Here is a 26643-nt window from a genome sequence, read left to right on the forward strand (position 1 = left end):
AAAACAAAGACAATGGTCACCCTAGAATGGAGTGTTCCACAGACAGTCAGATGGCAGAGAACAGAGACAGTCTGAGGGTAGACTCTGAGATTAGGCCTCCTGTTCATGACATGAGGGGAGCCCATCCTCCTTCATCCATCTTCTCTGGACAAGGCCTCCATGACCCCTCCTTAGGAGCCATGATAGTGGTCTTTTCAGCCTCCTGATGACTTTTCTTCTTTTTTCAGACTGATTGGGGTTCTGTTGGTCTATCTCAGGCACCCCAACTTTTCTTTCCCCGTTATCTCTGCCTCGGGGAATTCTGATCTCTTGCTTCTTATTTAGGTTTGACTTCCACCAGGATGTGACCACATCTTGCCTGTCATTTCTCGGCTGGGACCAGTGTCAGTCATGTCCCCAACTTTCCAAGGAGTGGTCTGAGTTGAAAGAGAACCTTGTAGGCAACCTCTCTTTGCTGCTCTGTGGCCATAGACTTCAAGGCAGTCTCCTGGTCCCAGGGCAGTCTGCTATGGGTATTCTGTGATTTGGCTGAGAAGTAGGCTGCTCTACTCTTGTTTGAGTGGGGGAGAGTGAGGAACGTGCAGAAAGTAGTGAATAAAATCAGGGGGTGGGTGTGTGGAGTGGGGGGACTGAGAGACTGAGAATGTCTCACGGAAGCTCAGACACAGCTCATCCCAGACATGGGTTCAGGAAGAAAGCCTGGCAGGAATGACAACAGCTGCAACTCTCCCACTGGCTTCCTGGAGAAGAGCTAAAGTGGGGGCAGGTATACAGCCTGCTTCTGTAGATGAGGGTCATCCTACCAGCCAGTTTCTGGGAAGGGGCCACTGGGCCTCCAGACACAGCCAAAAAGGGTAGTACAGCCTCCACATCTTCCCTTTCTTCCACACACCTTCAAACCTCCAACGCTGAAGTCATCCATGCTTCTCTCTTCCTCTCACATGCACCCCCCCTCCAATTCCTTCTGTCATCACCCCCTCTACTGACAGTGGTCCAACCTGCTACCAGGTCTCCCCCAGACTATACCAACAATCTCCTAACTGGTAAACTCTGTTAAATTTTATTACTTCTCTGCTCAGAACCCGGAGGAACAACTTCCTTCCAACTCAAAGTATAAGCAAAGTCTTTTCAGGAGCCTCAGAGGCCCTGTCTAGTTGGCCACCCATCGATTTCAGGCTTCATGTCCTACTCCTCTCTTGTTTGCTCACTGTCCTCCAGCCATAGTGGAAGACACACTGTCCTCCCTGATGTTCCTAGAGCATGCTCTGACCTCAGGGTCTTTGTACTTGCTATCCCCTCTATCTAGAATATTTTCCCCATGTACCCTCATGGTTCACCCCTTGACCTCCTCCACTCTTTACTTAACATAACTTTCTAGGCAAGGCTTTCCCCGTCTCCCCTACTTTAAGCTGATCCCCAGCACTGTATTCCATAGTCTCCTTTCTTTATTTTCCTCCATCGCCTTTATACTCATCTAGCAAACAATATATTTTAATTATTTATCATACTCATTGCCTGTGTCCCTGCACCAGAACCTAACCTCCATAAGGACATGGATTCTTGCTCATTTTATTCATTGTCCTGGCACATAGACACTCAAGGAACACTTGCTGGTTGAAGGAACAAATGGTAGACACAAGTTGGCAAATAGACCTTCATAAGAAATGTCAGAGTTATGGGGCTTCTCTAGTAAGAAGAGATGCCTAGGAAGGAAAAGGATGTATACATGTACATGTGTGTATGTGTGTGCATGTGTTTGCATGCATGTGTGTGTGTGTGTGTGCTGCAGGATGGCTTGACAATCTCTTCACTTGTAATAAACAATGTGTGAGTTCTTGATGACTCCTATGTAAGTGTTTTAATGTTATCCATTAACCAGAGTCAACACCTCATTCATTCACGTCCTCACTCACTCACTCAGCAGACATCTTACGAGTGACAATGCTGTGTCATGTGCTCTGCTAGATATTCAGTGGGCCCATGGCTAAGAATATGGTCCCTGACATAGACTTCCACAGTGTGAACGAAGCCCCCACAGTCAGCACACATCTGGGAGGGTCCAGGTATTACAGCAAAGTGTAACCCCAGACACACTTAATTAGAAAAGTAAAGTCAGGGGGGAAAATCAGCCTTATCACTTGGAAGAGTGACAACCAGGTAGAATTTCCCGTTCTAGAGCACCTGGAAGGAACCTGGAGAGAGGTAAGCGGGCAGAAAGGAGGCACCTCCGCAAAGTAATCTTGCTCTCCTTCCTCAGAGAAAGGCCAGGAGGGAAGAACTGTCCATGACAAGAGCAATGTGGGTCACACACCAGGAAGAAGTCTTTCCTACTCCTGGGAGACCCTGCACAAAGCATCATCTGGGTCCTGGGAAAAACCATGGGAAATAGAACTCTGACCGTGACATTTGCCCACAGGCATGTATATAGAAGAGGCTAACAACTCCTAGAGCACAGGTTGCCTTCTTGGAGAACTACCCTGTCCACAGTGGGGTCAGTGCAGAAGGTATTCGATCACCTTCTCTGATCATCTGCAGGTGGCACCCAGGAAGCTGCCCAGGTGCTCTGGCATCCTGGATACCCACCTGCTTTTGTCATGAGTACCTGACTCGTCTGCTTAACTTAGCTGTTGATGTCTTCACTCAGCAAAACACACAGCCTCTGGGACTTTGCCATATATTTATTGGTTAGTCTTCATGGCCACCCATTTCCTGGGTGGGTCTGTAGCACAGCCATGCACTTTCTGGCATCCCTTGACCTTGACCTCCCCATACCTGGTCTCTTTTGCGCACACCACCACCTTTCAACTTCACCCCAAAGCCTCACCCCAACATCCTGGGCCCCATCTTTAATGTTGGCAGGTCTGGTCTCAGCTTTTTTTAGTCTGGTGACTGCTTGTGGGAGGCCACTGGAGAGATGTCAGGCTGCATGATCCAAGGAGGGGTCTTGTCTTCCTGAGAAGTTAGAGGTCCAGACCCTCTGTGTCCAGCTGCTACCAGAAATGTATGTGTAAATCTCCTTGCTGTTGCCAGCGTTTTCCCTGCCAGGAGAATCAGAACAAAAGGAAGTGCAGTTAGCTCTATGAGAGTGAGCTGCATGAGCAATGACACCAAGAAACCTGGAACGGCTCTCTAGTCTTTCTTCAGCACCTCTGATAGAGCAGTGGTGGTCCCTTACCTGGCCCCTACTTCTGGGCTCTCTGGTTCACTCAGACCATACCTTCTACCCCAGAGACCCAACAAGGGTCCCTCTCACCCATCAGCCACTGCTGAGCATACCACCCTGAAGCCACTCCTGTAAAACTTGTCTTTAAATACCATGTCACTAATTCTCTACCTTGAATGGAATCAAGTCCAAGCAACATGCTCAACTCAGAGGCCCTGTAAAGTGAAGATTCATATAATCTATTTAGCTGGGCTCCCTTCTCTCTATCTAATGCCCTCACCATCTACCTTGGTCCCAGAGGCCCATCTTGGACCCTCAGTTTATACCAGGCAAAGCCCTCCCTCCGTGAAAGAGTTCTGGCTGCTGCTTCCCTCCTCCCTTGCCCAGCCCACGGGATGCTCTTGTGTCTCCTGCCCACATTCTTCAGTCCCACCTTCCCAGCCCGGCCCCACCATCTTCATGAGCTTCTCTGGCCACCTTAACATGATCGATTGCTCTCGTCCCTGATTTCCTGCTGCCTTTGTGGCCTGCCCTATACCACACATGCACGTAGTTTTCTATTGGAACGTGTGAGATCCAGGGTCCACAGTCCTATGTTCAAGGCCTGCCTCTACCAGGCCCTGGACAAAGAAAACTAGACCCCTGACTACTCCCAACGTGAGGTGCATGTGTCTGTGATCTTTGTGATCACGTCAAGAGCAGGCCAGACTTTGGCTAAACACCAACAAACTAACAACTTCTTGCAACGTCTGTCTCTGCATGTATAAAAAACAAGGTGGGGGTGCCTGGGTGGCTCAGTGGGTTAAAGCCTCTGCCTTCGGCTCAGGTCATGATCCCAGGGTCCTGGGATCAAGCCCCACGTTGCGCTCTCTGCTCGGCGGGGAGCCTGCTTCCCCCTCTCTCTCTGCCTGTCTCTCTGCCTGGTTGTGATTTCTCTCTGTCAAATAAATAAAAAATATTAAAAAAAAAAAACCACAACAAGGTGACCATGGACAGACTACAACCAGACAAGTCAGCCCCAAGCTGCTTTAGAGCTACTACAGGGACCCGGTGAAACTGTTTTGGAAAAGGTAAGCCTTACCAACATGCCAGTAGGTATTATGGGGCCTGTGTAGTAGCCTTCTGCAGAAGGAAAAGATTTAAAATGTACAATTTCAATTATTTGGGAACAAGCCCAAAGATTCGTAACACAGAGTTACTGTAATTTTAGTAAAGCTCAAACGTGATGCAAAAGGATACTGCAAGCCTGATGTTCTGGGGGCAGCAACTCATCTCATGACTGTCACTGACCTCATGGCATCAGACTCACAAAGCCAGCACCCACATGCTTTCCAGTGGGGGCACCTGTGTGGTAACCTCTGCCAACATTTTGTTTCTTTGTGAAATCTGAATGGCCATCAAGTGAAAGAAACAGTCTAATAAGTGGTAAAAATAATAAATAAATAAATTATATATATATACATACATACACACACACACACACATTTCACTCTTGGAGAGGTTGTCCCAAGGGCAAGTGACTCCACCTCTGACCTGAATTTCTTTTTAACATAACCAAAATAAAACCTAAATAGGTCTAGAAAATAAAGTTGAGGAAATTTCTCAGAAAGTAGGAAAAAAATACAAAGACAGAGAGTAAAGTGAGTGCGATACTGTGATTTATAAGAAATATACTGTGATTTATAAGAAATATCTATAAAATGGGGGTTCCTGGGATTGGCTAAGATGACTAAGCATCTTATACATAAGATGCTTTAATATATATAATATATATTTTTTAAAAATCATTGAGAAAGCATCTGACCTTGAGTTAGAAGAGGCAGATTTAAAACATGGGATTTTTTTTTTTCCCTTCTGAAACCCTACTAAAGTCACTATGAGGGAAATTTCCAAGGGGCAGGGAGGTAAAGGTACAAAGACAAATAAGTCAGGATAGCAGATCAAACCTAAGTGAAAGCCAATGTGTAGTGACAGGAAACCGCTGGAGGAAGAACAGAGGGACAAGATTTGAAACGGGGGTGCCTGAAGATGAGGGTCAAGGAAATGTGGAAATTTGCTCCGGGGGAACCCATGGAGGCTCTGGACCTGGCAACACCCAATACCTTAGAAACAGAATCAAGGCGGAGGTCTAAAAAGTGGTTGCAGTTGGGCATACCTATCTAGGTCTCCTCCTCAGTTCCATGAAGCCACTTACTGACCTGATACTCATCAAAGAGACATTTGAGAAGAAACTAAACCAGAAAGGCCGGGGTTCAAGGTCAGCTGGTACCAAGTAAGGCAGAAGGCATATACTGAAAGTAAGAGGAGGTACAGGTGGCATGAGTGTCTACATGCTCATTGTGAAGTCTGCCACCTCCCCTGCCTTGTTCCCAGAAAATCAGGCAGGCAACTGGAGAACTTCTTGCTGGAGAAACCAAGGAATCCAAGAGGAAATGCCTCTAGACATCTAGAAGTCCCCAACAAAATAGCTTAGTCTCCACTACATCACTGTGCCATGAGGTCTCCACTCAACAAGCCCCACAGACAGAGAGCCTCCATAGCCCCTTACCACCTCACTCTTGAAAATAAAGTTATCCTCAAACTACAAGTACCTGAGGGAAGCCTTGAACAGGCCAAAATAGACAAATTCAGAGAAAACAGAAAATGCCAGAATCAAAAGAGAAAAAATTTTTCAAAAATTTTGGAAATCCTTAGATAAATATTTTATCTGCAAAACAAGAACAGGTTGCTATAAAGGAGGAACCATCCAAGAAGATGAAAATAATTCCAGGAAATTGAAAGTATAATAGCTGTTTAAAAAAATTCAAAACAGTAAATGTAAAGATCTAATTTGCTTTGTTAAGTGATTCATGAATCAGACACCATCCCACCTAGCAGGAAAGGGGAGCTTTGAGTAGTACAAAATTGAAGGTCTTATAATGAAGGGGTGGGGTAAGAACGTTATCAGGAAAAAAAAAAAGGAAGGAAGGAAGGAAGGAAGGAAAGGAGAGAGGGAGGGAGAAGGGAGGAAGAAAGAGAAGAGAGAGAAGAGAGGAGAGAGGAGGAGAGGAGAGGAGAGGAGAGGAAAGGATTGTTTCAGGCAAGGTCCCTTCCCTGGGGGGAAGGGCTGGGGGTCTTTTCATGCATATTACCTTATCTTCCTTTGGGAGATGGAGAGGACCCAGGTGACAAATTGCCTCCTTGGTGCTGACCAGAAAATTCCAGATTGATTGGTTTAGCATTCCGCTCTTGGAGAGGTTGTCCCAAGGGCAAGTGACTCCACCTCTGACCTGAATTTCTTTTTAACATAACCAAAATAAAACTTAAATAGGTCTAGAAAATAAAGTTTGGGAAATTTCTCAGAAAGTAGGAAAAAAGTACAAAGACAGAGAGTAAAGTAAGTGTGATACTGTGATTTATAAGAAATATATATTCTGGGGGTGCCTGGGTGGCTAAGATGACTAAGGATCTTCCTTCAGCTCAGGTCATGATTTCCAGGTCCTGGGATGGAGCCCCACATTGGAGGGGGGGGCTAGCTCAGCAGGGAGTCTGCTTCTCCTTCTCCCCCTCTCTTTCCCCCTGCTTATGCTCTCTCTCTGTCTCAAATGAATAAGTAAAATCTTTAAAAGGGGGAAAAAAAGAAATATATATTTTGGTCTTTGTCAATGGTTCCTGGCTTACAGCTGTCTGTGATTTCCTGAATGATTAGAGCAATAAGGGCATATTGTTATATTTGGCTTTTGTCCTCAGTTTCTTTTTTTTTTTTTTAAAGATTTTATTTATTTATTTGACAGAGAGAGATCACAAGTAGGCAGAGAGGCAGGCAGAGAGAGTGAGAGGGAAGCAGGCTCCCTGCCGAGCAGAGAGCCCGATGCGGGACTCGATCCCAGGACCCTGAGATCATGACCTGAGCCGAAGGCAGCGGCTTAAACCACTGAGCCACCCAGGCGCCCCTTGTCCTCAGTTTCTGAAATAGCTTCAGAACCATAAAGGTGAAATGGGGTGTCCTTTACAAGCCCCTTTGAACCACACCTGAGTTTAAGTGAATACAGCAACTTTTGGGAAGCCCCTAAGGTTGGGGGCTGGTTGTCAAGGGAACCAACCAGGATTAGAGGGTTGGAACTTTCCATCCAACCTCCCTATCCCTCTACAACACCTGCAGACCTCCTGGGAGAGAGAATGGCTGGAGGTTAAATGGATCATCAGTCTCCAATCCATCACAACCTATGCAAAGAAGCCTCCACAAAACCCCAAAAGGACATGGTCCAGAGAACCTGCAGTTTGGCGAACATGTATAGGTGCTGGGAAAATGGCACCCTCAGAGAGGACGGTGAAGCTCCGTGCCCTTTCCCCAACCTCGCCTTGTGCATCTCTTCCATCTGACTGTCCTGAGTTACATCTTTTTATAATAAGCTATTAATCTAGTAAGTAAAGGGTTTTCCTGAGTTCTGTGAACTGCTCTACCAAGTTAATTGAACCAGAAGAGGGGATTATAGGACTCTCCAATTTATAGCAAGTCTTAGAAGCACAGGTGACAACCTGGACTTTCTTTTGATGTGTAAAGTGGGGAAGAGGGCACCCTTGTGGGACTGAAGCTTTACATGTGGGATCTGATCTGTCTCCAAATAGATAGTGTCAGAATTGAGTTGAATTGCAGAACACTCAGTTGGTGACCACAGAATCTGGAAATTGCTTGGTTTTAAACCACCACCACCCCCCCAACAATCACACACACATTTTGTGGCCGCTAGTGCTGTGAGTATAATATAAGAGTAGAGGACACACAGGAGTGATTTTCCTTAGAATGAAGACATTTAAGAACCAGTCAGGAGACCAAAGTCAGTTAATAGGATTCTGGAAAAAAGAGGCTAGACAAAACCAGAATAGAAGAAAATAACCAAAGAAATAATTCGAGAAATTGTTCAAGAACTGAAAAATGGGCATTTCCAGACCAAGAATATCCACTAAACACCCATGAAAAGTGATAAAAATATACCTACATCAAGGAACAGCATGATGAAATTTAGGAACTGGGACAGCATCAGATTCTACCAAAAGCAACACTAGAAGCTAGAAGATGGAGATGATTTTCAACCTAAAATGGTATATTATTCAGTGAGGATAGGAGGATGTCTGTATTGCTGGTGAGAAGTTTGGTAAGCCTCATTCTCCTTTTGGGAGAATAGTGACAGGTATCCATCAAATAGTGACAGGTATATAGAAAATTAAGCAAGAAAAAAGAAGATATTTAGTAGCTCTGGAGAAAAATAAAAATCACAAGAAAGGAAATACAATAGTACACTACTTGGCTGAACAAGAAATAATATTTACTGTCATAATAAAGTAAAAGAGCATACTCAGCTGATAAGCATCATGCCCATAGTAGGTTGAGAAGATGTGTGTCTACATTGTGTAGAGTAGTATAGATGGTGTAATAAAGAAAAATTCTTATCATCCATAATAGGAAGCAAGTTTTTCCAAGACTTAAAAAATTGGGGGCGTGAAGGAGGGAAGGAATGTAAGCACATTATTGAGAAATATAGTCTAGAGATGCAAATCTAGAATAAGAGCTAAAAAGAAAAAGGAAAAAAGATTTTTTTCTGGAAAGTAAAACATAGGAATGGCGAGGAGTCGGGGCAGAGACTGTTAATTTTGATTCTAAGACTTGTTGTAATAGCTTACCCTTTTAAGACTAGACTAATATTTTAATTTAGAGAAAAATAAATAATTCATGAAAATTTCCTTACCTGAAAGACACAAGTTTCTAGATTGAAAAACCCAAATTCCAGTTTTGTCAGATATAACAAAAACAAACAAAAAAGATGGACACTCAGTTAAATTTGAATTTCAGAGAAAACAGTGAGTAACCTTTTAGCAAAAGTATGCCTCAAATATTGCAACATTAACTCATAACGTATCTAAAATTCAAATGTAATGTGTCCTCTGAGGAACCAGAGGCTCAAATCACGCATATGAAGGTACATAGCATGACACTAAAAAACACTGGGGATAAAAGGGAGATATTAACAACTTCCAGAGGGAAAAAATGTCACATGCAAAGACATCAGAAAAGCACTGACTTCTCATGGCAAGATTGGAAAGTTGAAACAGTGGAACAACGTCTTCAAAATTCTGAAGAAAAATAATGTCCATCCTGGAATCTTATATCCAATACAATCATTAACCAAGTCTGAGAGTTGAATAAAGGCATTTCAAGGCATGCAAATGTTCAAAACTCTGCCTACCACTACAAGAGGATTTGCCCCACAGAAAAAGAAACAAGGCAAGAAAGAAGAAAGTATGCACTACAGGAAGATGGAGACCCAATGGTAAAAGAGAAGGGAAATGAATTCCCAGGACAAAAACTGTGCTGGGCAGAGAGACAGCAGGCAAGATTGGAATGGGAGAATGGAAGGCTCTGGAATGGAAGACTCCAGTGTTAAAAAAGGAACGGATGGAGAGCCGGATGTGTTTGGTTACATGGCAAACGGTCAGTGGACAGGTTTTTCCACTTCTGGAGAGATTATAAATAGATGCACAGAAAATTAAGCAGGTGAAGAAAATGCTATTAACAAAATGCTTACAAGAGATTAAATGAACATTATCATCATATACTGCTTGGCAATGCAGAAAATAATACTTGAGAGTGATAATGATGTAAATGCAAAACACTGCTTTAACCAAAAAATTGTGCTGGAGGCAGAGAAAGTGGGCATATGGTGTCAAAAGGCAAGAGGAAATGTCCTATCACTCTGAGAAAAAAAATCAACATTCTGAGAGTTGCCTACAAGGCCCTACACAATCTGTCGCCCATGCTACCTCTCTAATCTTACCCCTATTGTTCTCCCCTCATTCACCTTCCTCCAGCAAAAAGGGCGTCTTTGCCATTCTATTCCTCAGGTACACCATATGTCCTCCTACCTCAGGGTCTTTGCATTTGTTTTCCCTTTGCTCGGACTATCCTTTTCCTCACATCCTCAGGGCTTCTCCCTTCCATCCTTCAGGTCTTCTCTGTAAGGTCCTCCCTTCCTCCATTCGCATTTAACACTCCCTTCCTCAGCATTCCCAACATCACCCCCATGGATCCTTATTTTTCTCCATATTATTCATAACCATTCTATGTAGAGCACCACCTCTAAATAATGAGATAGTTAGACTGGTATTTTATTTAAACGTTTGCTTATTCTCTCCACTGCAGTGAAAGTCCTACGAAAGCAGAGTGTTTTGTTCACTACACGTATCCGTGATTTGTTCACTAATGTATCCATGCCTGGAACAGTGATCGGCACATAGCAGTATTTACAAATATTTGTTAAATTAAAAAAAAAGAATTCAAGACAAGCAATATAAGCATTTGCAGAGAAAAATAAAAGTAAGTAAATACCAGAAACAAACTGTTAAAATTATTGAATGTGATTGCCTCTGAGGACTCAGGGCCTGCTGGTTTTCCTCAGAAGCCTTATAGCATTATCTGGCTTTTTAAACCATGTACATGTATTACTTTAATAAAAATCAAATGATTTTTAAATATGCTCATTGTTTTCACCCCCTACACACTCCTGAATCATATTTCATTTTGATACCAAAAGGAAGTGACTATGGGATTCCCTACACTTTTATATTATTAATCCTAGAAGCCATCCTCTTCCTCTCCTCCACCTCTTTCTCTCTAACAAATGCCTCTAATCCATCCCCATGTCCCGAAGCTCTCACCTCCTTCATGGCCCTCCAATTCATTCACCTTCTACCTCCAACACTACTGCCCTAGCTCCATCTTCCTCCAAGATGTTGCATAAATTTTTTCATAGTCCCCTATATCCAGTCCATCCAGCCTGTTACACCATGGCCAGACTGATATTTTCAAGTACAAATCTGATCATCTCACTCCACTGGAACTTGCTTTAAATATGCTCATGGTGTTGTACTGCTCCCCCACTAAGATGAAGCTCTTAATCCCCTGCCTTACTTGCTTGCCCTTTCCCTTACCACCCCAGTCTCTCATGCTCATCTTCTTTTTTCCACCACAGGACTTTTGCACATGCTGTTATCCCTGCCTGGAATGCTGTTTCTAGAACTTTTGCCTACTTCCATCTGCTATTCATTCAAATATCAGCTACAATGTCATTAAGTCAAATCTCCCTGTTTTAAGCTCTTACAGCACAGGGATGTGGATATCTGTACTTGGTCACCTTTGTCACAGTTGCAGTTTTACATGTGGGCTTACTGGATTAGAATCTGCATCCACCCTCACTATCAACACATGCACACACATACACACACATACACACATGCTCACACACACACATATGCATGCACACACACTTACAATCTGTTCACTAAAGCAGGAAATAATTTTTTTTTATCATTATATCTCCACTGTCCAGTATATAGTAGGAATTCAATACCTATGTACTGATCTATAGCAACATCACCTTTTACTACTGAAAAAAACACTATGCATTGCTTGGGTTTGAGTAACAGTTATTCATCAGTCTCATCTCTATCCTAAAATTCTAGGACTTGGAGACTGCATACTTTTTTTTCTTGAAGTCCTGCTACTCACTCTTCTCTATACTTCCAGTTCTCATCTGCACACATAATTTCTAGAAATGTGCATTGATGTAATATGAGCAGAAGATTATGTGTTGTATGGGGTTTCTACCTTGGAGAGCTTACATATTATAAAATCCTTCCTTATTCCTAGCTTTTAGATATTGTCATCCATAATACATCTCTAGCACTTCACATATAATCTGTAAATGTATGCTCTTCCTTCACAATTCAATACACATTCTATACACAGTTCAATACACAATTCTAGTAAACATCTGATTAAAGCTAAAGATTTAGCACTTTAGGCAAACCTAATGATTTTTTTTTTTAGTTTTGAGAGTTTTTTTTTAATTTATTTATTTTTTTCATCATAACAGTATTCACTGTTTTTGCACAACACCCAGTGCTCCATGCAAAACGTGCCCTCCCTATTACCCACCACCTGTTCCCCCAACCTCCCACCCCTGACCCTTCAAAACCCTCAGGTTGTTTTTCAGAGTCCATAGTCTCTTATGGTTCGCCTCCCCTTCCAATTTTTTTTTTATAAACATATAACAAACCTAATGATTTTTATCTTGTTTCAGTTCAGTGAAGTTTAACACTTATGTTTTGTGCTTTAGCCAAATTATTACACATTCTTTACTGTACAGGGAAGATAGGGGACACTGACTAGTTGATAGGGCCCATGAAAATGATCAATTGTTAGCTAGTGCACAAAATTCCAAGTTCAGTGTGAGACAGGGCATTTGGAAGGGGGTCTAAACTTGAACATCTAATGTTGAGCACCTCTTATTTATGATTCCTGTGCAAGTAGAGACTATCTGCTAACCCAACATTAACTTAACCCTTTGCTGAGTAAAACAAGTATAAATTCATCCACTGTCTTCTTTTGATGTATTCAGAATTGAATGAGAAGCCAAATATTCTTTAAGGTTCCTTCTAGAGAATAAGACTCCCTATTAGACACAAGGTAAAATAGTCATGGTGAATCCTAAATTTCTCATATCTACAATGTAATATCATTGAACAATACTAAACTCAAGAATTCCCCATGCAGGTATTTTTTCTTTTTTTTTTTTTAAGATTTTATTTATTTATGAAAGAGAGAGAGAGAGAGAACAGGAGGGAGAGGGAGAGAGAATCTGAAGCGCACTCCACACTGAGCATAGAGCCTCGTGTGGGGCTCGATTCCATGACCACAAGATCATGACCTGAGCCGAAACTACGAGTTAAGTGCTTAACCAACTGAGCCATCCAGGTGCTCCCCCATGCAGCTATTTTTAACGACACCTTCTTTTGCCCCCAAAATCAGCCTCTGGAAATAGTCACTCTCCAAATGGACTGCCTTCCCCAGGGCTTGGCCATGCCACACGAGCAGGAGAAGGCTGGGACCAGAAATCTGGATGATCCTGCCTCTTGGTGGACCCAGTGTGAACCACTGTCTCAGTCTTGTATCCACACATTCTTCCTTCATCACTATTTTCAAAGTTAAGCTCAACAGCTCTTCCCCAAGTTTTCTGCCATTTCTGTGAGTGATGTAGAATTTGGCATTCCTTGAAAACTTGAGCTTGATAACATTTCTTGCTCCTCTGGGTGTACCACCAAAGCCCTACGCCTTCCTAGAAAGGTGGAAAAGTGGCATGCAGTGAGTTGAGGGCTGGGGTTTGTGCTTCAGACAATCATAGTGAAACTGTCAGGGCACTCTCCTGGCTTGGTGTTCACCATTACTTTTAAGAGCATGTGCGTCCGTTATAATCACCGATGAAATGCCGACTAAACAAGGTACAATTTAAGGGGCGCCTGGGTGGCTCAGTGGGTTAAGCTTCTGTCTTCAGCTTGGTTCATGATCTCAGGGCCCTGGGATTGAGCCCCGCATCGGGCTCTCTGCTGAGCAGGGAGCCTGTTTCCCCCTCTCTCTCAGCCTGCCTCTCTGCCTACTTGTGCTCTTTCTCTCTGTCAAATAAATAAATAAAATCTTAAAATAAATAAATGAACAAACAAACAAACAAGGTACCATTTAATACCCATCATATCAACAACCCACCTAGAATATTCAGAGCTGTTTGGATGCCATGAATACTGTCATACAGAGCTGGTGATTTCTTCTGTTCCTCTCTTAATTTCAATAACCACCTCTTATCGTTTTTCAAGACAGACATAACTCTCTGATCCTAGAAAACAGATACTCATTCACCTCGTTCCAGCAATAAGGGCCTGCAGAAAACTATAAAAGAGAAACTGAAAATCACATATGTCCCTTCTACACAGAAAACGCGCGTGCGCACACACACACACACACACACACACACACACACTGCTTTTGGAGTGCCACAGAGCTGATCTAAGCCCAGTTACTCTTGTCCATCTAATAATTGAAAACAAGGATGGAACGGGACTCATGCTGTGAGGATTTAAGATAATATTGTTGCATAAGGCATAGTAACTAGTAGCTGGAAGCTAAGACCATTACTGTTATCAATGTATTTCCAGGAGATAGATAGATACAGAGACAGATAGAGATAGAGTACACTTTTTATGTTTCCACAAGATGGCTTTGTGTACCAAAAAAACAGTATTTAGAAGATATGTTGCTGGGGCGCCTGGGTGGCTCAGTGGGCTAAACCTCTGCCTTCGGCTCAGGTCATGATCTCAGGGTCCTGGGATCGAGCCCCACATCGGGCTCTCTGCTCAGCGGGGACCCTGCTTCTGTCTCTCTCTGCCTGCCTCTCTGCCTACTTGTGATCTCTGTCTGTCAAATAAGTAAATAAAATCTTTTTTAAAAAAGGAAGAAGAAGATATATTGCTTTGACAAATTAATATTCAATTTATAAAGGTCACACATCTTTCAATGGGGTTCTTCCTCAAGTTTCTTAATCCAAATGACAAATTTTGTTATTCTATTTATAAGCAGAAGTTGCCCGTTTTGTTTTTCAAAAGTCTGAATTCCTCAAGAGTCTTTGAAAGCTCTAACAAGAGGAGAACACCTTTAAGGATATGTATTATGGACTGAATATTTGTGTCCTCCCAGTACCCATATGCTGACGCCCTAATGCCCAGTATAGCTATATTTGGAGGTGGGGCTTCCTAAGGAAGTAATTAATGTAAGCTGAAGTGAAGTCATAGTGGTGGGACCCAGGTCCCATAGGACTGGTGTCCTAGAAAAAGGAGTAGACACTGACCCTCTCTGCGTGTGTGAACAGAGGAAAGGTCATATGAGAGCACAGTGTGAAAGCCATGGTCTCCAAACCAGAAGAGAGATCTCACCACAAACAAAACTGCTGGCACCTGATCATGGAATTCTAGCCTCCAGAGCTGTAAGAAAATGAATTCCTGTTGTTTGAGCCACCCAGCATGTGACATTTCCTTACAGCATCCCTAGCAGCCGATTCAATATGAGGAGCAGAGATCTCTCCTTTACATCCAGGTCAGAGCAAAGAGGTTGACAATGAAAGCAGGGACCCACACACTGCTAGATGGTTGCATTGGTGGAGATGGCCAGACCTTGCAGGGAAAGGCTGTTGAGCGCACCAAGACCAGAACTGAGGCCCGGACTCCCAGCCTGCCAAAGAGGTTGCAGAGCCATTTGTGAACTGAGATTTATACCCAGTCTTAGAGTTGACAGATTGAGCAAATAAAAATACAGGCTCCTTTCCTCCTCCAAGGACAGGAAATCTATTGTGCTTCTCTTTGTATTTCCAGTGTTTAATACACTGCCTAGAACTTTAGTAGACTCAGCGATGCTGTTTAATTAAAATAGCCCTCAAGTGTTAAAAAAAAATTAGAGGATCCCAGTTAAATTTAAATTTCAGATGATTTTGCAATATTTGGGACATTCTTTTTTTTTTTCTCCTCGAATATTTTTCTTTTTAAGCTAAAAAGAAAACAAACCAACAAGCAAAAAACCCAGTTTACCCATTGGGGACATTCTTTTTTTTTTTTTTTTTAAGATTTTATTTATTTGACAGACAGAGATCACAAGTAGGCAGAGAGGCAGGCACAGAGAGAGGAGGAAGCAGGCTCCCCGCTGAGCAGAGAGCCCGATGTGGGGCTCAATCCCAGGACCCTGAGATCATGACCTGAGCCGAAAGCAGAGGCTTTAATCCCCTGAGCCACCCAGGTGCCCCCATTGGGGACATTCTTATATAAAAAAATATTCACTGATGGGGCACCTTGGTGGCTCAGTGGGTAAGCCTCTGCCTTCAGCTCAGGTCATGATCTCAGGGTCCTGGGATCAAGCCCTGCACTGGGCTCTCTACTCAGTGGGGAGACTGCTTCCCCCTCTCTCTCTCTGCCTGCCTCTCTGCCTACTTGTGATCGATCTCTCTCTCTCTCTCTCCATGTGTCAAATAAATAAATAAAATCTTTTTTAAAAATTCGATGCTATTTGAAATTAATTAATTAATTAATTAAATTCATTAATTGGGCAAATCAATTATTTTATTTTATTAATTGGGCAAATCAATTATTTTATCTGAGAACCCTACCCAGTACAGGCATGATTTTCTGGAGGGTATTTTAGTAATTCATGTCAAATCTTTAAATCTAATTATCAGCACAGTATTCCACTTCTAGGAATTTAGACACAAGAAATTACTAGATAATAAATATACAGGTAAGGATATTTCTCCAATGTATTGCTCATAATCACAAAAAATGGAATTAAGGTAAGAGGGGTTAAACGGTTGTATTTTTGTTCAAATGTGTGAGACCTTAAAGTTGTAATTTTTTAAATCTGTATTTATCAGTATGAAAAGATGTCCAGACATATTGTTAAATTTAAAAGGGTAATGAAGTAATTTTAAGTTTTATTTTATTTTTAAATATTTGTAGCGGGACACCATTCCTCACCCACACATACATGAAAAACATCTGGAATAATTATACCAAAATATTGATGGGAGTTACCTCTGGATTGTGGGGTTACTGGTAAAATTTACTTTGCTCCCTATCCCTTCATGTTACATTATCTTAATAATCAGAATGATACAATGATTCTATTACAATTTTAAAAATGTACTTGTAGCTTTCTTTAAAAGAAGTATGCAAAAGCACTGATAATTATATGATCTTAGAAGCTGAAGCAAAGAATTCATGTGTGGATTCAGTAATTCCTTACCCTAAGTCATGGGCGTGAACCTTGTCATATTTTAGTGTCGATTTATCTAAGCCATGACATCTTTCTCTTGCTAAAAAAAACCACAGTAATACCTGGATATGGTAAATATTTGCTATTTTTGTTCATTTTGTTTGGGGTTGAAGGAGTTACTTTTTTTCTCTACCTAACATCATTTTATCCCTTCTTCTTACTACAGAGGACCAGTTTTCCTTCAGAGAACCATCCCCAGGCCCCAGGCTCAGTCCACATGCTTTGGATAAAATTGACTCCAACCTTGGCATGTGATCCAGTTACATGTCCAATCAGAGCATGCCATTCCCCTGGCCTAATAATTTGCCCAGATAAGGGAATGAGATAGAATTCTGACCAATGAAAATCAGATTATAGGATTTTGTCAGGTCAAGAGAAATACTCTTTTTATTGGACTAGAACCCAGAAGAATATGTGCCTGGAGTTACTAGCCGTCTTAGTGCCGTCTAAAACCAGCATGGACAGCAAAATTACATCGAGAGAGATTAAAAACTTAACTCTTGGGTTATATGGTACCTAAAGCTCAGTTTTATTAAGCTTTATTTATTATTAATTAATTTATTTTTTAATTAATTATTTATTAATTTAAGCCAAATTCTTTAGAAGAATTTTATCATTTTTCAAGTAGCATAGTATGGACCTTAGATTTATTGTGCATTTTCCAGCAAAAGGTCTGGTTAACTTGATTGATAGGAGGATGAAATTAATTGAATCTACTGGCACAGTTTACAGGTCTGAGTAGAATTTCAGTGGTATTAATACCCCAAGGAGAAGGGTTACCAGGCATCCTGTAGAGGAATATGTCCCATATTTAATTATTTTTGACCTGCTTCCTGTATTGACTTTCTCAGGGCATCCTAAATGGTCTGTATTCAGCATTTTTCAATAAATTACAAAAATTCAGAAGTTGACGTTTTTATGAAATTTATCTGGACATGGGTATTTTTATTTGCTAAATTTGGTGAGGGATCATTCACCCCCTACACCCTGCCATGTCTCACCTGCTCTACCGTCACTCTGACTACTGATGCCCAATTTTAGCTGAAGTTATTATATGAGTTGATGAATTTTTTCTTTTTTTTTTTTTTTTTTTTTTTTAAAGATTTATTTGACAGATAGAGATTACAAGTAGGCAGAGAGGCAGGCAGAGAGAGAGAGGGGAGGAAGCAGGCTCCCAGCCAAGCAGAGAGCCCGATGCGGGGCTCGATCCCAGGACCCTGGGATCATGACCTGAGCTGAAGGCAGAGGCTTTAACCCGCTGAGCCACCCAGGCGCCCCTGATGAATTTTTTCTTAAGATTTTATTCATTTATTTGTCAAAGAGAGAGAGAGCACAAGCCGGGGAGTAGCAGGAAGAGGAAGAAGCAGACTCCCCCTTAGCAAGGAGCTCAGTGTAGGATTCTATCCAAGGACCCCAGAACCATGACCTGAGTTGCAGACAGACACTAAACCAACTGAGCCAACCAGGGAACAAGGGGTCCCAAACTTTTTTTTTTTTTTTTTTTGGATTAAGATGGTTTGAGCCAGATTTTTGGTCTCTTGTAACCAAAAGAAAACTAACTGAACCCAATTAATTGCAAAACCACCAACACCTAAGCTCTACAGCCTAATTATACTAATCGCTATATTTTACATTAATCACTGAGTATGTTCAGGACAAGCTAAACACATTATCTCACGAATAAGCCTACCCATCCTTTGAGATGGACAGTCTTTTCTATATTTCACAGATGAGGGAACCAAGTCTCCATGAGGTTAAGTAATGCACCCCAAGTCACACAGCTAGGTGCATGGGGCCAGTATACCGAGACACTGAGTCTGTGTCCTTCCACTACACCTTCCAGTGCTCACTTGGAATTCTCAGTTCCAGTTTCACACCACAGAGAGAATTCTTCCATTGGTTCACTACCGGTTGGAGTAGTGAACCCACAAATAGCTTCCCACAAATAGCTCTGATTTGAAGCCAAGCATATAAAAAGTGCCCAAACAGAGCCTCAGTTTAAAGTGAGTACAGGAAGCCCCCGCCTTACTACTGTTTTCTCCAACTTCCAAGCAAGGATTATGATCTGAAAGCAAGTTTTTGGCTCACTTGAGTCATGTCAAGTTAATCAAGGTCAGTCCCATTGTTGAAATTAACCAAATATCTGCAAAATTTTCCACTGTTTATGGACACTGCCTAAAACTGTATAAGCTGGACATGAACTACGTAAAGGCAGGCCTGAGACAGAGGAATCACCAGGTTTCCAAAACCTCGTTTCGGTTTCCTGAAAATACATAAAAATACATAAAAATGAAATGACTCCTGCACGTTTACCTGTGACGTGACATTCTTTGTGCAATTCATCATGGTTTTGTGACTTTCTTAGTAATTCTGAAATGAAGGTAGAACAGAGAGGTGATGTGCTCTGTTCAAAGTCAAGCAGCAGGTCAACAGCAAACAGATAAGACCCTAAACAAAATGAAGAAAAATCGCAAGTATCTACTATATCTAGGTGTTTCTCTGGCTCTTTTAGCCAGAGAAGGATGTCATAGCTTAGATAAATCAACACTAAAATACGATGAGGAACATGTCTATGACTTCGGGTAAGGAATTCCTGAATCTATGCCTGGACCCCTTGCTTCAGACTTTTAAGATGATAGAATTAGCAAAGCTTTTGACAAATAGGTTTAATTAGAAACAAACCAAAACTCTTTGTCTGCTAGCCTCCACTCCTCCAGGCTTCTACAGGAGCCTCTGCCCCTGCCTTTGTGGCCCAGAGAAAGCAGTAGCATTGTGGCGATCGCACAGCAAGATTGCCAGTGAGTATTGTAGGCACTAGCCTTGGGGGGCAGAAAGTGAGGACAGCTGCATTGCTTCTTGGACCTCTGATGGCTTTTCAAGTACAGCCCCAATAAATGTGATAATGATGGTCCAAGTGACTCTGAAAACTGGAAAACGCCTATTTGTCAAACACCTCCCCTTGACTAGTTCCCAGCAGCCTTGACTATTTTATGGGGGAAGTTTCAGGAACAAAAGAGACGCTGTTCCTTACCACCCCCTCCCAGCAGGCTGGAGAGAGCTTCTCAGGCTCCTGGAGTGGGTCAGGCAGACAGCAGTGGCCCAGAAGAGATGGAATTTGTGACATTCTGCCCCATGAGGTCAGTGGGATGATGACAACCACTCCCATCCCACTTCTGTTCCTTGCCTTCCCAGTGTGTGTGCACATTTTCCACTAGTAAGAAACTCTCAGAGGACAATTTTCTGAAGCCTTGCACAGCAAAACCCCAAATACAAAGGTTCTTTTCAAATCCACCTCTGAACTGCAGAGCCCACACTCAGCCGTCCATCCATGAGCTCCCAACACATGCTCAGTAAGCGAGTATAATCTCTTCTACCTGGATTCCTGTAGGAGCCTTCCACCCAAGCTACACCAGAGTTTGATCCTTGAGAGAGGTTTGCCGCCCCCTAAAGGCAGAGGATTTAAAAGCAGTAATAAAATTGACCAAAAGTCAAACTGCTTTTTTTTTTTTTTTTCCCATTTGTAAAATCGGATTTTAGTTATGGCATCTCTGCTATGAAACCCTGCAAAAGTGTCCATGTATTCCCAAAAAATTAGGTGTGTATTACCAGTAGCACTTTCAGAGCAAAGTTTGCCACATTTTCTTCCATGTCACAAACACTTTACCGACTGCTTTTTAATTCACCTGTGTCAGGCTCTCGTGGCTAGAGTGGACTCGGGTCCCCACCCCTAGTCTCTTTCCTGCTCGTGCCCCCAGTTCAGCCAAAGGGAACTTCAAAATGAGATCTGAGAGTGGCATGCTTCTGATTTAAAACTCTTGCTTGCTCCTCTTCGTTCCCTTCAGAATGAATCCAACTTCCCGCAGCTTCGTGGTTCTTCACAGTCTGAGTCCAACCTACCTTCCAGCCTCCCCTGTGCCCTTTGACCCCATGTGACCCACACTCCCAGTTCCTTGAACACATCGTCCCTTTCTCAGAGTCTGTGCCTCTAGCAAGCCATTCCTTCTATTAAGAATTTTCTCTTTGATCTCGAAAACGCTGACACCTCCTACAAGGCTCGCTAATGTGTCCACTTCCCTGGGACACCTTCCACAGGAAGAATTCATTACTTTTCCTACCTTACCCTGAGGACATGCTACATGACTCTACAGCACCACCTCTATGGTTTTCCCCATAGGGCTTCCCAGAAAGGTTACACTCCTCATTACAAGACTAGAGCCCAAAACATTTGTTGGGCTGCATTTTCCTAGTTAACAGAGTTGCTGTGCCTTAAATCAGTCTTCATAATCAACCCACCTTTCACTTCCTGACTCCTTGGGTCACAGCAGGCTACTTTCCTCTCCATCCATGTGACCGTCTCTCTGTGAGAGCAGCTGGGAAAGTGGGCTTACGGCCACCTTGGAGTCTTGCTCTCTCCCTTCCTCCTGCAAGTCCCCACCAAGAGAGCTGGCCACAGATTCCAGTTACAAGGTAGATAGGAATAAAGAGCACCCTCCCCCACATCATTTGTCTGCAGTTTCAGTGGTATTTTATTTTATTTTTTTTCAGCTATGTTTTAATTCAGCCTGATACTCCAGAGCCCTGAGTTTTGCACACAACTGGGTGTTACTTTGGATACATAATAAAGTTGTGCCTTGATTCCTACACTCGTCTTTGCACTTCACTCCCTCAGTCAGAAAGCAGTGGCGTTGAGTGAGGGACACCAGGAAAGCCTGACCCCCAGTGTCTGCCACTCACCAAACTATCACAGTCAGTTGCTTACAATCTCCTTCCTAAAAGCATTAAGGTGCTGCCCACCTTTGATTCTCCAGGGCCTGACAGATGCAGGCTCAATACAAATGTACATTAGAATGACAGCCTTGCGGGATAAAGTATTCTTGGCTGCATATTTGTCCCATTTAACATGTTGAATACGTCATGCCAGCCCTTTCTGTCCTGCCAGGTCTCTGTGGACAGGTCTGCTGCCAGCCGTATGTGTCTATCCTTGTAGATATCACCTGTTATCTGACGCTGCTTTCAAGATTTTCTCTTTAGCTTTGTAATTTGCCAGTTTCACTATAATATGTTGAGGTGTTGACCTATTTTTGTCGATTTTGAGGGGAGTTCTCTGTGCCTTCTGGACTTGAATGCCTGTTTCCTTCTCCAGATTAGGAAAGTTCTCAGCTATAATTTGTTCAAATAAACCTTCTGTCCTTCTTCCCCACTCTTCATCTTCTGGGACTCCTACAATATGGATATTACTTCACTTTGTGGAATTGCTGAATTCCCTAAGTCTACCTTCATGATCTAATCGTCAACTTTCCCTCTTCTTTTCAGCTTCCTTGTTTTCCATCATTTTATCTTCTATATCACTGATTCTCTCTTCTGACTTGTTCATCCTCTTTTTTATAGCCTCCACGCAGGACTGCATCTCAGTAATGGCATTTTTATTTCAGGCTGACTAGATTTTAAATTTTTTTTATCTCTATAATAAGGGATTCTCTAATTTCTTCTATGCTTTTTTCCCCCAAGCCCAGCTAGTATCTTTATAGTCATTTTTTAAAAATTCTAGTTCAGGTGCACCTGGGTGGCTCAGTGGGTTAAGCCTCTGCCTTCAGCTCAGGTCATGATCTCAGAGTCCTGGGATCGAGCCCCGCATCTCACTCTCTGCTCAGCGGGGAGCCTTCTCCCCCCCCCACCCCCTACCGCCAGTCTCTCTGCCTACTTGTGATCTCTGTCAAATAAATACATAAAATCTTTAAAATAAAATAAAATTCTAGTTCAGATATTTTACTTATAACCATATTGATTAAATCCAATCCCTGGGTGTGAGTACTTCCTCCTATTCCTTGTTTCGGGGTGAGTTTCTCCATCTTGTCATTTTGTCCAGAAAAGAAAAGAAGAAAGAAAAAGAAAAAATAACAATAACAACAACAACAGAAACGAAACAAAAACTAGGTCCTGGGTGTGTTTTGGTCTGCTGGTTTAAAGAAACTAGGTCCCAAAATAAGAAAGAAAGATGGCACAAGACACTGTGTAAGTTGCTTCCTCCACCCCCTACTGATTCCTGGCCCAGCTGCCACCCCTTTCCCCTGCTTCTTTGCTCTCAGGACCCCTGTTTTGTTCAGGTATCTGGAAGGGAAGCACCTCAAAGACGTTGGGCGCCCCCCCCAACAATATGTTGAACAGTAATCTTACCCACCACCAATAAAATTGGTTAGGATGGGCTTGTGTCCTAAGTGTGGCCTAAGAGAGGTTGGTGGGAGACACATGGAGGTTTCTTCATGTTTAGAAAAGCTTGTCCTTTCCTGTTTTTGGACGTTGTGGCGTGAAGGGATGGTACTTGGAAATGCTGCCATTTGTAAGAAAGACATGAAAGACAAGCGAGTCCCAAGGAATAGAATCCTCTGAGCCCTAACTATGGCTATGGCAGGCTGATTGCAAAAATGGTTCAAAGTCTTCATGTTCCCTTTGCAATATGATTTTGAAGCTCCTTCCACCAAAAGGCAAAGTCTATTTCTTCATTACTCGAGTCTGGACTTGCCCAGTGAATTGTTTTAGATGTCTGCACCCATTCTAACTCTTAGTCTCAAGTGGCTTTGACACGTCTGCTTGCTTTTGGGCTTCAGCATCCCGCATAAGAAAGACCCCAGGCCACCTGCTAGAGGGCTCTCAGCTCCACTGACAGGAGCTAAGGCTTCCTGGCCAACAACCAGCCAATCCCCAGAAGGAGTACCATCTGATCAACACAGAGCTGATCACAGAGGCATAAGGAAGCATCGGTCAGGTAAGACCAAAAGAATTGCCAGGCTAAGCTCAGCTCAAATATCTGATCTGCTGAATTGGGAGCTAAGAAATAATGGGTGCTTCAAACCCCTAAGTTTTGAAGTGGTTTTTTATATAGCACTGTTTAAATCGCTTAACAATCCTGGAACTGTCCCTCCTCAAGACTCCAAGTTATAAGAGATAATAAATGATCTTTTGGTATTTTGTTCTTTGTTTTTAAACACTATGGTTAGATGCAGTCAATATCTCCCTGATACAGTGTTGCCGTGTTGCTGAGGAAAGAAAAGATGAGACCGATCTCTTGCCTTCAAGGAAATGATAGTCCAACTGCACTTAAGATAGACAGACACACACACACGCAGATATATATATATATATATATATATATATATATATATATATGGAGAGAGAGAGAGAATATGACTGGGGGCAAGGGCAGAGAGAGAGAGAGAATCTTAAGCAGGCTCCATGCCCAGCATGGAGGAGCCCAATTTGGGACTCAGTCTCATAACCCTGAGATCATAACCTGATCCAAAATCAAGGGTCAGATGCTTAAACAACTGAGCCACCTAGGTGCTCCAAGACTCATATTTTTTAATGAAGCTGTCAACCCTTTGAGGGCTGAGGACTGGTATGTAAGTATCTGTAGAAAGGATTAGAATCTGAAAATGTACATATCAACACAAGGGTAACTTCCATTAAGTACAAAATGAGCAGGTCAGTCCATATGAAGACTTCATGAAGGAAACTGGACATGAGCTGGGTGGTGTTTGAAGGAGATTCAGGATTCAGAGAGATGGGGATCCAAGAGGAGGTGGAGGGAGGTGGGATCCTCTCTGGCCCAGGTGAGATGGGCGTTCCATGGGGATTTGTTCTAGGAAGAGGTGAATAACTAGGAGTCAAGCTCAGATGTGGTGATTTAAGGTTTAAATAACACAAGGAGGAAATAATGGCTTTCTCATTGCAAGTCCAGCAAAAGTTCCTTCTGTGAGGTCATAAGGCATAGCTGTCAGGAGGTACAAGCCAGTGTTTGCCCTAGCCACTCTCAAAAGAGTTTCAAAAGGCACATTGTCTCAGAGGTCCACAAGCCAATGGCCATGGCCTCAGAAATGACCGGGTGTGAAAAGTCTCTTTCTACCAGTTATGCCCTGTACTCTTCATATGCTCTTACTCAGCGAGCCACCTGCCAGCTGGGGTGGGAGAGGGGGCACAGAGTAGTCCTTTAATAAAGATCAGATCACAGGCTGAATGGATTTCACAAACCTAAAAAAAAAAAAAAAGAAAAAAATGTAACAGAGACAAACCTGTTTCTTTCAAATCACCAGGGTCTACCATCTCTCTCTCTCGACCTCTAAGTTGCCCCAAGTCTGAGAGGAATGATCAAGGCCTAGCAGGTTGATACCCAGGTTCTGTGTAGAGTCACCTCCCTTGGAGTCTGGAGAAAAGGCACAAGGAAGCCCCCTGTTCTCCCAACTACAAGTGGGAAGGTGCTAAATAATTCTGAAAACAAACCAGCTACAGAATTTGGAGCACAGAGAAAGAGAGAACAATTATGTATTTTGGCCAAGAAGCCTTCTTTCTTTTATTGAACAATGATTACGTGCTAAGCACACCTTATCCACATGAGAAAACTTTCATGATATTTCTCTGAAATAAGTATAATGATTCCCATTTTACAGTTGAGGAATACTGGCCTCAAGAGAATGAGAAATGGGGGCACCTAGGTGACTCAGTTAGGTGGTTGCCTTCAGCTGAAATCATGATCCCAGGGTTCTGGGATAGAGCCCCGCCAGGGTCTCCCTATTCAACAAGGAATTTGCTTCTCCCTGCTCCTCTGCCTCTTCCCCTGCTCATTCTTTCTCTCTGTCTATCTCAAATATATAAATAAATAAATTCTAAAAGAAAAATTATTTAAAAAGAGACAGAGAATAAGAACTGTGCCCACAGTCTCAGTGTTAGTGAATGGGAAAGGCAGGATTCGAACCTAGGTCAATCTGATGCAGAAGTCTGTGGGCACCCCATAAGGCTCCCCTGCAGAGCTTAGCTACTAGGATTTCTTCAAAATCTGAATGGAACACAGAGTTTCATAGGAGATTAGTTGTAGAGGCATCACTTAGTCAAAAGAGTAAGTGAGTTAACACTTTGGACTTCAAACCAGCTCTGTAATAAAGTAACCATAACAGCCATGTGGCCTTGGCCCACTCATGTGATTTCTTGGGACCTTAATTTTTTTTCATTTATAAAATAAGAAAGTGAATCTGTATAATACATGACACCCCCTCCAGCTCCTGAGGCTGGGAGGTTTTCCATCTCTTCCAAGAGAGACTAGTCCAGACTGATCTGTCCCAACTGAGCGTTTCTGGGAAAGAGGCTCGGACTGGTTCAGATTCAACCCTCCTCTAATCCACCAAAGCCCGGGGTCCAACGGTCCTGACTTAGCTGTTGGAGGCTCAGCCTTGTGGATGACAGGGCAGTTCAAGCCTTGCGGGTGGCAGGGGCAACTGTGAAAGGTTCTTGGACCCTCTTAGAACCGTTCTAACTGATGACATCCAACAGGAACAGTGAAGATTCACCAAACCGGTCACTCTCTACCATGGGAAACTTCACTGCTTCCCTTGCTTCGAGAAAGGAGGGCTTGTCCTTATATATCGCCTCCTTCCAAATCCTCTGATGGGGCAGCAAAGCCACATAGGGTTGTTGTATAAAAGGAGGGGGCCAGCTCCGCCAGCAAAGCATGTGCCTTTCCTGAAATTCAGTCCTGGGATATCAAACGTCATTGAGGACCCTGACTGACCCTCCACACCATCCTCCCACCCCTCCCCCAACCCCCAAATCAGCCAGCAACCCGCAGTGGGCAGGCCCGAACCGTGGGAAAGACAAGACAGCTGCAGGAATCTGCGGACTAAGGCAGCTTCTCAGTCACAAGGCTGCTGAATAGGTAGGTGAAGGGGAATCCTGCCCAGGGCACTGACACGCAGTTCCGAGGCCCGCACTGCCTGGGAGGCAAGGCCCCGCCTCCTCCCCGCCCCCGCACCCAGCC

At 43.0% G+C, this 26643-nt stretch overlaps 1 protein-coding gene across 9 annotated transcripts in view; it reads right to left on the reverse strand.

Moving 5' to 3' along the window:
* Positions 1-2660: 2660 nt before the first annotated feature.
* KCNA6 (potassium voltage-gated channel subfamily A member 6) overlaps positions 2661-26643 on the reverse strand; it is a 43976-nt gene continuing 19993 nt past the window's right edge. For 2 of the 9 annotated variants that reach the window (XM_046013296.1, XM_046013291.1), the window contains 4 exons: positions 21135-21262; positions 13740-13919; positions 6295-6440; positions 2661-3038 (listed from right to left, as the gene is read on the reverse strand). Coding sequence is in view for 1 of the 9 variants with exons in the window: in XM_046013300.1 (XP_045869256.1) it covers positions 2991-3038 (48 nt within the window). In the remaining 8 variants the exon portion in view is untranslated. The remainder of the gene's footprint in view (positions 3039-6294; positions 6441-13739; positions 13920-21134; positions 21263-26643) is intronic. The other 7 variants (XM_046013292.1, XM_046013294.1, XM_046013295.1 and 4 more) reach the window with 6 other exon arrangements.

Source organism: Meles meles, chromosome 7 (assembly GCF_922984935.1).
Source record: "Meles meles chromosome 7, mMelMel3.1 paternal haplotype, whole genome shotgun sequence".
Classification (NCBI taxonomy): Eukaryota; Metazoa; Chordata; class Mammalia; order Carnivora; family Mustelidae; genus Meles; species Meles meles.